The sequence below is a fragment of the Neodiprion lecontei genome, chromosome 2 (genome assembly GCF_021901455.1).
Source record: "Neodiprion lecontei isolate iyNeoLeco1 chromosome 2, iyNeoLeco1.1, whole genome shotgun sequence".
NCBI classification, from domain to species: Eukaryota; Metazoa; Arthropoda; class Insecta; order Hymenoptera; family Diprionidae; genus Neodiprion; species Neodiprion lecontei.
In genome coordinates, this window is record NC_060261.1 from 7,885,835 (window position 1) to 7,897,952 (window position 12,118).

General features: G+C 44.6%; 1 protein-coding gene across 3 annotated transcripts in view; it reads right to left on the bottom strand.

The window, feature by feature from the left end:
- Positions 1-12,118, bottom strand: part of LOC107227549 — a 36,594-nt gene that overhangs the window by 10,827 nt on the left and 13,649 nt on the right. The window contains exons 2-8 of one of the 3 annotated variants that reach the window (XM_046732167.1): positions 5,253-5,403; positions 4,592-4,770; positions 3,304-4,399; positions 2,987-3,240; positions 2,760-2,882; positions 2,059-2,316; positions 1,789-1,968 (exon numbers count right to left, since the gene is read on the bottom strand). In XM_046732167.1, coding sequence (XP_046588123.1) covers positions 1,789-1,968; positions 2,059-2,316; positions 2,760-2,882; positions 2,987-3,240; positions 3,304-4,399; positions 4,592-4,770; positions 5,253-5,403 — 2,241 coding nt within the window. Of the gene's footprint in view, positions 1-1,788; positions 1,969-2,058; positions 2,317-2,759; positions 2,883-2,986; positions 3,241-3,303; positions 4,400-4,591; positions 4,789-4,938; positions 5,225-5,252; positions 5,404-12,118 lie in introns of those variants that run through there. The other 2 variants (XM_046732166.1, XM_046732168.1) reach the window with 2 other exon arrangements.

Below are 12,118 nucleotides of genomic sequence, written 5' to 3' on the forward strand. Positions count from 1 at the left end.
TTCGTTTATTCGATCACACGTTTCCTGGTCGCATCTTTGTCGCGCGTTCTCCCCCGGGAAAGAGCATCCCCTCGTCCGAGTGGGCTGGTTACTATTCTTGTCGTTAACAGACAATATCGCCAGCCTGTAGGTAGGTATGTACTCCGACCGGTGCCCACGGCTAACGCGATGAGAGGCTCTCAGCGTACCAAACCGCAACCTTGCTCCAATATTCGTCAATTAGGCGGCTTGGTGCAATTTCTCTATTACCAAGTTTACTACACGGTCTCAAGTTCGCGGAACCAGTGATGCTGGGTAATTTCTCCTCCCTTGTTCGATGTGGGTGAAACCAAGTAGCGTACCGCCAATCAATATGTAACTTATGATCCACTCGAATCAGGGCCTGGTGATATATGTACCCCATCGAACGAAACGGCGGACGGATTCGAATTGTTCCAGTTCAACGAAGGGTGTTTTTAGGGTACGTAGGATACACGTACCGGTTGTGATAAATCAACTCGTGAACTTTCCAAATTAGTTACCCATAGTAGAAAACTTTCAACATAAAGTTCAGAATCTGTAGACGCTCCCATAACGATAACTTTAATCTACCAAACATTTGCCAATAATACCATTTATTCTAGGTTACCCATACTCGTATGTGGTACCTACCTACTTCTATTTGGAGTGAAGAAAAGTCCGTGCCAAAGGCTAGTCTCAGAGCCGAAGTCATTAATCGTTCGTGAATTTCCAAACTGTACGCTACGGTGTTTGTAAACGGTACACGTATGGGGCTTCGTTCGTTTCTCGTTACAGAGCTCAACAATGCCGAGAAATCTATAGATGCGCCATCAGTCTAGCGTAGCCGCGTACAGCTGCAGGCTGTGTAACGTTCTGACGAAGGAAAATACGCGAAGCGTTGTCGACAAGCGTGTTTGGCCGAGCTGCTGAACGGTGCTTGTGGGTTCGGGTACTGTTATTGTCCGTTTCAAGTAGCCCCGAACATGTTTGAACGGCAATGTTTGCGTTATCAGAAAATTCCTCCCCGCGATGGATCGAAAAAGAATTGACAGCTTCGGGAACGACAAGTTTTCCACCGATTAATGGAGTTTTCGACTTCGTGCCACACCCTTTTCACAAGTTTGGTACACGGAAGGAGAATTGTCAATAAATCATGAGGTATGTAAATAATTATCAATGTTGAAGTATTCGCAACGGTGAGTGAAACTGCAGGTATAAAACTATCTGGGGTCGGTGCTGGCTGATTCAAAGGCCCCGCGCATTCTCCTCGGAAAGTGTATACATGGAGAAAAAAACCCATTAACATTCGTCCGACGAATATATAGACGAGCTGTAATTTGTTTGGACTTTTAACGAACTTACGAATACTGCCGGAAATGGAATACGCAGTTGAAATGTCGAACGTTGCCGTTAACGAGGGCGAACTTACGTGCGAGTTGAATGATGGCACTGTCCAACGGCATTCAGGGTTTCTTTCTATTCGAAGCCAAGTGAATTTCCGAGTTCTTGAACAAAGATACGGACCTCAAAGGATGCTTTCTTCTTCTCTTTTTTCTCTACTAATGAAACTTCCCTGACCGATTGTACTTGGCAATATAATAATATTTGCTCAAGACGCGTATATCGCACTAAATCTCTCGACTTGGGTGTGGTAGCTGATCAATACTATTTTGATATTAACCATTAGTTTGACCGATCACAGTCCTGCGAAATCATAATTGATGGAAAAATGTCAATTTTGTTGGTTTAAAACAAACTTTCAGCTTGTCATAATATTTGAAGACTCACCAACGCATCCGTGGTTGACGGAGGGTTCAAATCCGGGTTCGCAGGACTTCTTGGAGACGTCAGAGGGCGGTTCGTCGTTTATTTCCGATGGCTCGGAACACCGGTAGGATCCCGGAGTGTTGATACACCCGTGCTGACAAACGACGGACTGCAGGTCAGGTACCGCGCACTCGTCTACGTCTGAGAAGTGGCAAGAGGTTCGGATAGTTATAGGGCGCCGGTTTATCTCCTTTACAATTTGTGTCGTGTGGTGGCAATTCGGACTCTCACCTTGGCAGGTCTTCCAATCATCCTCGAGCATGAAGCCGTCAGGACAGAGACAAAAGACCCTCCCCATTGTCGACAGGCACGTATGAGAGCATCCGGCGTTGCTTGTGCCGCAGGGTCCTGCGTCCTGACAGGTATGATTGTTGGGCCCCAGCACCGTACCTGGAAGCCCTTCGCACGAGCACCCGTATCCTCCCTCGAAATTCCGGCAAGTATCCTGACACGGTCCGTGACCGTTGTTCAACAGACACTCGTTTATGTCTGGTGAACACGAAAAGAAACTCTATCGAAACGTGCCCTGGCTGGTTGCCCAAGGTGGTATATCGATCAGTGGTGTCTTCAAATCGCGTCATGCTAATCGAGCTTTTCAATTCCTGATCATTCAACGGTGGTTGCTGGTAAGTTTTTACAACATATCGAATGGACGAGATATCGAAACATAGATGGTTTCATGAGTCAGGATATGAAGGAAAAAAAATCATTCATGTACTCAGTCTCAGTGACTTAAAAGAGTGTCAGTGTAATCGAGAAACTGCGAACTACAAATGGAAACTCCTTTTCAAAAGCATTTCAATGCACGCTCAGCAATCGGTGAATCATGAGAAATTCGGACAGCTGTACCTGTTTCAGGCAACCTTCGGCTATACTATGGCTATAAAAAGTAGAAAACCGATCTTGTCTCGAATTCTTTCCGTTAAGCTTACCCATGCATGTATATCTGTTCTCCCCCTGCCTCATGCCCTTCGGACACTCGCAGCGATAGGAGCCGGGGGTGTTTAGACAGATGAATTCGCACCCACCGTTTCCCTTCTCACACTCGTTAACGTCTGCTCAGCGAAAAATTGATACGTGCGTGAAAATGGAAAAACGAAAAGAGATCAAAAATATCATTCAGAAAGTTATACGGCGGTGCGTCAATGCCGAGACTCACCGATGCACTTGCTCCCCTGTTGCCGGAATCCCTTGTAACAGGCACACGTCGGGGTGCCGTTGACTTCTCTGCAGACCTGGTCGCACGGAGAATCAGCGCAAACGTCATTCGGATTCCGTCGTGGCTTACACCTGGGCATGTCGCCGATCCACCGACGGTTATTGCAGAGCAGACGACGGGTCTTTGTCGTCATGCTGTATCCCGGCGTGCACTCGTAGTCCGCTTCGAGGTACTCGTGGCCCGGCGTCGAAGACCTTTGGCAGAAACCCTGTAAAGTTCTTAATCCCTGCCGAGCCGTAGAGACCCTTTATACTTACTTGACGTATTTGATCAACGCGTTCCTGGACAATGGTGCCGGTAAGAAGGTTCCGTTTATGCACGACAGATCTCCCTTCAGCTCGCTGACATCCGTTTTCCAAACTTCATCGGAATCTAGGCCGTTCGAAACGGAATTTTCAGACTCCGACGAATTCCCAGGGAAAGTGGGTGTCTCTGGGTGGAGCTTGGAATTCTCGGGGAATGAATCGCCGCGGAGTTCGGCGGAAGTTTTGGCGAGCAGCAGACCGTTGGTTACGTAATCTCGATAGTGCTCGAGGTGGTTGGCGGGGAAAACCTCATTGTTGGCATCATCGGAGGGCAGTTCGTTCTCCGTGCGGGAATATCCGAGAATCTTTTCACCGGCGAATCGCAGATTTTCAAGACTCCCAACCTTTCCATCGACCACTTTGGGCTGCGGCATATGACGACTACCTATCAAGGGTTGAGCGGACCTCGAAAGCTCCCTTTCAAACTGCTTCGAGAATTCCCTCTCCACGTTCTCCGGACGCTGCTCTCTATGATCCTGGAGCTTTATCCCACCACCGGAAGCCCCCTCTTCGAGGCTAGGTTCAGGGATGAGCGCTTCGTCACGTTGCTGGTTAACGGAGACGCGACCCTGCGGTGGTTTCACATCAGTGACTCGAGATACGTTCCCAACGTCAGTCGCGTTATGTTCAGCGTTTGCCGGCTCTTTCTGCTTCCGGTTCCTCCGGCCTTTCCCTCCCTTCAAACCGTCGTGGATCTTATTCCTCCGTCTCCGCTCTCTCGCCCGTCTTCTGCGCCTCTCCATCCGCAACCTCTTCCGCCGCTCCCTGGCCTCCTTGAGCTCTTTATCTCCACCAGAGTTCGTCCTGCCAGACTTTCGCCGCTGAGTCGGCCTTCCATGCTCCGTGTTCAATCTGTCTTTCTTAGGCCTCCGGACCACGCTGTTCAGCTCGGTGTTAACTCGGCTTGCACGAGGACCGCCTGAGACACTCGAGGCCATCGCATTACTCTCGTTTCCGCGGGACATTACTGCCAGGAACTGTTTCAGCCTACGACGCCGTTCGCCGCCTCTGTTTCGGCTCCTCTTCCGTGGAGGAGGAAGAAGGGTTGCTGTAACGGTTCATAAATATGGGACACAGAGCCGGGGACTGGGGGAATCTTTTCAGCTTTTGAACCACTCGAGCTCTACTACACGTCGTCCGAAATACCGTATATTACGACCCAAGCATAACTCGACAAGAAAATCACATCTCGACGTATACCGCGGGAGTCGAGGAAATGAACCACTACTCGAATACTCACTCGTCTCGTTGATGTCTTCGCCGTTTGATTTTCCCACCTCCGCGGGTGATGCCGAAGTCGAGAATGTCCCACCGGCCTTTTTACTGCCCTGCGGCATCACGGTCTGCTGTACCACTTCTGATTCTCCTCTGGCGCTCCTCGGTAAGAGCTCCTTTCTCTCCTCGAGCATTCCCTTGTGCCTGGAAAACGCCTCCCAGCTAATGGACAACAAATTATGATTTTTTTTTCTCCTTCCTTCTCTCTCTCTCTCTCCTTCCAGCGCTAACTTCTCAACTCGCCAGAGAAATATCAAGAAGTTTTGCCCTTCAGCGTCCTCATTCAAGTCACGATCCTTTTTCTCTCATCACCTTTTACCTCGTCGTTCGTTCGTTCGTTCGTTCATTCGACTCTGTCAAAGGACCCAGACTATCAAGATCGAGAAGGGACTTTCGATTCTGCGACGCTTTGTTCCCGTTCTATTTTTTCACTCCCGGAAAAGTAATTCCCCGCTATTGCAGCAGAGTTGAGAGCAACGTCAGCTGTCCCGACGATTCCGAAACGCTAGATTGTCTCGTCGAAGGAGAATAAAAAGGTCCCCCGAATTTTTAATTCTCAAAGACAACGAATATTTTCTTACGACCGTTCTAATTCAATTATACACAGGTATACAATTATACGTTACTCGAAAGGCTGCTTCGCCCTTTGCGTGCTCGTTACGAAGAAACTGCCAGGAGTGGTCATAAGGCCGGAATCGTCGTAAGGACGCTCCGCAACTTCCCCTCGATCGCCGTTCCGTCTCTCCTTTTCACCGGGCTCCGCATTTTGACTAAAGCCTGCAAACACCACCAAACCAAAATAGTAAATTGACTTATCGAGGCAAGTTGTGGAAAAGCATTACCGTCATATTTTCATTGTGACCTGTAACCGTGAAAGCAAAGTTTAAAACGAGACGGTAATGGAACGATGATTAATCCCCCAAGAGTTGGCCAGCGCGGGCCCGCTTTTCTTCATCTTGTGCAAAACTGTCGCGACATTAAGGTGGGGGTAGTGGAACAGAGCTCGAGTGTATTTTACCGTATAACTCTCACTTCCGGCGGGTCAATGCGAAGCGAAAATATTATTTATTATTGGTTATTGGCATGTTTACGATTTGGAAAGAATATTCAGGTGCCGCTTCACACATCTTACGTCACCTATATCATTATTCCAGACTCGGAAGACTCGAGATGAAGTGGTATAATAAAGAAATGAGTCGAAGACATATTATTTCTCGTCCGAGTAATCGATTAATCATTCACATCTCGACGGTCAGCCCTTCCAAATAGGTATGGGTAGGTTTACGATGTGAAAAGCTCGCCTCCCTCTCGGGGTGAGCTTTCCAATTACCCATTTTCGCCTCTGTCATATCATCCCATTTCCTTTCATTTAAAGCTGCGCACTTTAACAAATTTGGGTACACCTGACCGACACGGCGATCCCGAAGAAATCGAGGCTGTATAAGCACATGCGGAATTCAGAGGAACGGATATAAACGGGTAAACGGAAATTGGGAAGCGATGGCGAACACTTATACGCGACTAGATATCGACGCCACGCGAACGTCGACGGAAGTACTTCTTCGGGGATCGTGAAGAATTATGACCGATAAATCGAAGCTGTTAAAGTTAATTTCGCCGGGGAGAAGGTTTTTCCGATTCCTGTGGGCGTTTATATCTCACTTTTTCTCTTTTTCTCATTCCATCCATCTTAACTTCTTCACTGCGCTATTATTTCGATCTTCGTTTCTCACACGAAATGTACAAAGTAAAGCTCCTGCGCGTGGAACCTGAGACGCAGGCTATTTTATTTAACCTCATTACCCACCCTTACCCTCCCCTTTCTCGTCCCATTTATTCGTACCAGGAAAAGCTCTCTTCCACCAATTTCACGCTGTAAGCTTCAGACTTGTGCAAGCAAATGAGAATAAACAATTTGATGCGAATTTAAGAAGATAAAAAAATCGTTTGCGAAACGCGGGAAACCCTTGACGCCAAAAACTCGGCAAATTTTCTCTCGAAGAACCCCCCACCCCCGTTAAAATTGTTTCCACTGATGATTAATGTGTACTCTGCAAGATTGCCCGTTTATCCCTTAAAGAAAATTTTCTCAAGGTTCTTTTCTTGGATTTCTAAGTACGCTTCCACGCTTTGTGGAGAATAGACAATATTTTTTACACCAAACGCTCCGGTTTTCTCAGACCTTCGAGAATTCCGCAGGCTTTTGAGTAATTCGCATATCCACTGAACTACAGAACGTGAGTCTGCACGTGTGGCGTTTCTCTGCTGACATGCTATCAATTTTCTCTAATACAATCGTCACGTGATCCGGTGACCAACCAGCGATTCGTTCCTGGTTGACCTTAGTAAAAAGCCGCGTCTCAAGGTTCATCGAACTTCCGGGTGGTCAAGAGCGCGTGCCGTGAGGCAGGTCAGCAATTCTAACTCACTCTCGTCAAAACCGTACCTAATAGCCGAAAGGGTTGTCTATTTCACGTGCTGGAATTGAATTCGTACTGATTGTTCTCGACTCACAAGAAGGATAGAGAAATGAGAAGAAAACGGGGTGAAAACGGAGCTGGATTCAACAAGCTCAATCGCGTTTTGACTCGCTGCAGAAAAATATAATAAGAAACGTCGAATAATCAGGTCGAGAAGTAATTCCAGTCAATTGTTGAATTCCGAGTAATTGTCGTGGTTGCAATTGTCAAATCAGAGAGTTGACGATTACTTCCTGATAACATTGTACAACAAATAAAATACTTTGTTTTCACTTGGCTTACAGTATGTAATTATGATTCTTCACCTTAAAGTCAACCGAGGTTTATAAATAAAATTGTCACATCACGTCAGGTTTCATAGCGAAGAGCATTTATTGATTTTCTTTAAATCACATAAATAAGCGACACAAAATTTTATTTTCATTAAAATACTTATATATTTTTCAACGAGTTGTCTTGATTTTCAATTACAGTCTTGAAATAAGCTTCACAACACTTTTCAAAGAACGGGGAAATTGGTTTTTTTTTTTTTTACTTTTTGGAGTAAATTAACCACAGATATAAAAAAAAGAAAAAAAGTTAGGAGAATTAACACAAACGCGCGGCATTTTGTAGATTTTCAAGTAATGTAAATGGTTTTTATGACTTTTGTACCCACACAGCAGAGATATATTTTAATGACTGACCTCGAACAAGTTTTTCAAAGAGAAAACAAAGTAAAAATTTTACTTTTCTATAATGTTTTGTAAACGTATTGAGAAGGAATGTTTAAATATAAATTTGTTTTCTTTTGTTTACTAGGTAAACACCTAATGCGAATAACTATTCGAGATATTGGTAAATTTTTTAGTTTTGCAAGCCCCAAATGGACGCAATGAAGAATCGCGCATTGCGAGGTTTGTGGTCCAGAAGACGCGACACAACGTTCCCGTCAAATTGCCGAGGAGTTATCAATGTTCTCTTGGCGAAGTTGACTCCGTAAGACGGCGTGGCTATAGATCTGCACATCGCGAATATGTTCGCAGTTCGCGGACCAAGTTTCGTCTCGAGGTGGCTCTAGATTCGTGGATAATCTCAGAATCGCTGGCTTATAAACTACAAGCTGCGGAGCGTATTCGCCGAGGCTGTTAACAGAGAAGTCGTAAATTAAGGGTGGCTGAGACGGAGTACCAGCACCCGCAAAAACGTAATCTTGAGGGAGTTTGCCTTAACGAGGTTTAACCCGTCTCCGAGCCACTCAACTCGGTCGATTTCTCCTCCTCTTTCTTCGGCTACGTCTTCGTCCCCGTTCTCGACTTCCGGACATAAAACGAAAAGAGATCGTTCAGGTCTTCCCGCGGATTAGATACTTCGGCCAGGAATTAAGTCCCGCAGCGATTTTGGGGGGATTCATTTTCCCCCCGAACACCTCGTTTCCCGATAAAATTAGCGCGCCATTTTTTCAAACCGCTCGCGCATCGATTGACGACGTTTTACGCGCATCCGAATGCCGGTTATTTAATGGAGGAGGAAAATCCCTCGGGATTCGTGACGGAAAACTCGGGACCCTGGAAGGTCGTCGACGAGTCGGTTTCCCGGCGTTTAATTAATTTACGCTGTAGGTATACGCGTCACGGGTTTAAGCTCTTTCATTTCTATAACTCATGCCGTATAACGGAGAAAGAATTAATTAAGCAGGGCCTCAAAGGTTGAGCGATGATGAAAAGCAAAGCCACTTTGTTTAATTTTTCTTCAAACAAGACGCTGGTTCGCAAAAACTTGACTAGGGTTTTGCATCACTGAAGAGCGTAACCGTAATCGGCATACTCGCGAATCGAGAAGCCAGCTTTAATTATTGTCAACCGAAAGTTCAAGTCTGATTTTTCTGACATATTTCGACCCATCGAACTCAATATATTATCCAATGGCGGAATAACCGATATATAGAGAAGATTTAATGTGTTACTAATTTATTATTCTCAGCTATTCACGCAGCGTGAGTTTTTTGCAATATGAAAATTCACGACAAGGCGGAACTAGATCAATTAATCGTTAAGGGCTAAATCGTCGCGCGCCGTTTCAGCTGAGATTGACTGAAAAAAATTCTCTTTCCGTAGTCTGAAGATATTTCGTAAATACGAGGATATCGGGGAATCTTATGAAGAATCACGATGAGCAGTGTCCGGAAAATTCACTCGTTCCGGATGTAAGTATAATTTCAAGCGTAGTAGGTACTTACGGTTAACAGAAAAATGGAGTGACGGAATCAGTTTTCGCTAACGCCGCAACCTCTGCATGTTTTTTGATTACACAGTTATACCTAATTCAACGAACCGGATTGTAACGTTGCGCGGTGTAAACAACGCGAAGAAATAATTGGACAGCGATAAAATTTGCGCGGTGTTTCAGAGTTTGCGGGAAATTAGTTGCAATTACGGTTTTCATCGGTTTGCAAATTCCCGAGTCGGCTGTTTGATGCCATTTCACGGTTACGCAGCTGCCGTACTACTTTCCTCGTTATTATTAGCTTTCCGCTCTCGCCTGAGCTTTCGAGCTTTTCAGACCATTCCCTTCGACCTAGACCCGAGTGATTTGCATGCTGTGGGAAATTTCACGCGTCATCCACCGCCGGCAAGATCGTAGAAGGTTTTGTATTTACCCGTCAGCACCGCGCACGTTAATAAAAATTCGCTTAACGATTTGTTCAGTTGAACGCGCGCGGCACGTTGCGCTTTTTACATTAGCTTTAAACTTCGCGAGACACGCAAGCTGCCTTCTCGATCTCTGACCGAACCTATTTGACACCAATTCTACGATCCACTATAGCCCGTGGGTTAATAAAGATACAGGTTTTTATACAACAGAAAGTGTAAGTGTAAAATTATGACGTGTATAAGTTGAAACTAGAGAGAGCCGACAAGGATAGTGTCAGATCTCTGGATCATGGATTCTACACTGTTGAAAGAATTTAACTAAATATAACGTCACAACAGATTCACTTTATATTTCTGTTATTTACTAAATTTCTGTCAGTAAGTATGACACAAGTTTTGTAATTTTAACGTTTAAATCGTCACACTAACCTTCAATTTGTATTTTTTCTTTCAGTGAATAATACGTTAAAAATGGTTAAATCAACCGAAAAATTTACTCAAAGTTTTTGAACCGTTTTTTTGATCTGAGACGCGAAGCCAGCGCGATGCGTCGATTCATCTGATAACCCTTTTCTCACTACGGTCAAAATTTATACTACCAGCAATTTTGTGAGTAAAATGCCTTGAAAATTCAATATTATATTATTGTTATTTCAGGAGCACAGTGAAGTGTAAACTGCGAATTTCCGACAACCTAGTCTATTATGGATTCGGCAAAGGAAGACCCAACGGATGGAATTACGTGTCAGAAGCTCCGTATTTTGGGCCAATGAACCACCCCTAGAAGTTTCAGCAGACTCTGTGACGCGGAGGTCTGATGCTGGTCTTGTGAGTACCGTTTGCGGCTTCAGTCAAGCTTCAGCAAACGTTATCTTAACCCTTAGAAGCGGCATGTTTTTTTTTTTATTCACGCAATGCTGCATTTCTTCACCAAACGTTGAAGGACGAACTTCAATGAGTTTCCTAAATTTGATTGTTTTGGTTTTTTTTTTTTTTTTGTATCAATTGAAGATCCTGCACGTTGGTAATTGAGAATTTCGTTGAGAATACGAAATCTCATGATTCACACCAATGCAAATTCGCGCTGCTGACTGCGGAGTGAATCGCGTAACTTTCTCAGGGTGAATCACGCACCTGGAATACTTGGAAAACCTGGAGATGTCAGGTTACTTAAAAAGGGTTCATGGAAAACTTGTAATTGTCAGAGGGTTTTTAATTTTGTCATGGAAAAAATTGAAAATATCAGTCTTTTTCAGATTTTTTATGGTAAAAAGTTTCCTTTATGTACAGGCTGAAAGATTTAGGTTTTAATAATTTACCAGAACTGGGAAAATGTCAGGGAAAATTAGGTTTCAGGTCCCGGTAACCGTGGAAATGTCATGGAATGTTTTTCCTAAAAATTTGTGGCCACCCTGTGAGTCTCTTCTGTACCATATAGCTTCCGCCATTGATTCGCGTACATCTTCCGCGGATCGCCTATCGATGTAACACAACCCGCGATTTTCCTTACCTCGATATCCGGTAAACGGGCATATAATATGCGGTTGTTCGACGGTGAAAAAGGAGTTTCAACGCGAGACCGAGGAGTCGGCTGTCGGAATCTGAGGAAGAGGTGGAAGCATGACCGAAATACGGACGTGTGCGGTTGATCGAAAAGTTCCATTATATTGTCTAGCCGAGTTGTTGTAGCCGAGCAGGAAGACGGATGTTTCCAACCGTTTCACGAGTCACTCAATTGTCTGAGGTTAGGTAGATACAAGTAAGAACCTACACGGATTCAATTGTCCGGGAGCGTCTTGGATACCGGAGGAGTCCAATAACTGACCAGACTTAAGAACCCTTCGGTCCGATTCCGCTCGCCGAGGAATAAATGAAACGAAGCGAATTAAACAGATCGACACCTCGTTCGAAATTGGAATTGCCGGACAGCTACGGTATTGCTTGCCGTGACTAAACGTTAACGAAAGTTTTGCAGTTGCGAGGATTGATTCAAGCCTGATACGCGGGATGTGAGGGTGTCGCAATCAGTTAATAACCCGTTGACTCGGAGTGGTAAGTAATTTTACAATCTGTTTTGTACCCATTTTTTAAATATATTTAGAGTACTTTTCAACATATTTCTTTACGGTTTTTTGTTATTTCCGATAGTATACCAACAGGTTTTCGATACTCGGGAGTAATCGTAGCGATGAAATATAAGTTATTATTGTTAGGAAGAAATTGATTTGAAAAAGATTGTGAATATTGAAGGAATAATTCATTTCCGATAAATTCACACCTCTACGCATTAGGTACATGTTTTACCTAAATTACAAGTTTTCGGAGTCACTGACTACGAATCTGAAATCGGATTTAAAAAAATTGAAGACGACGGATTCA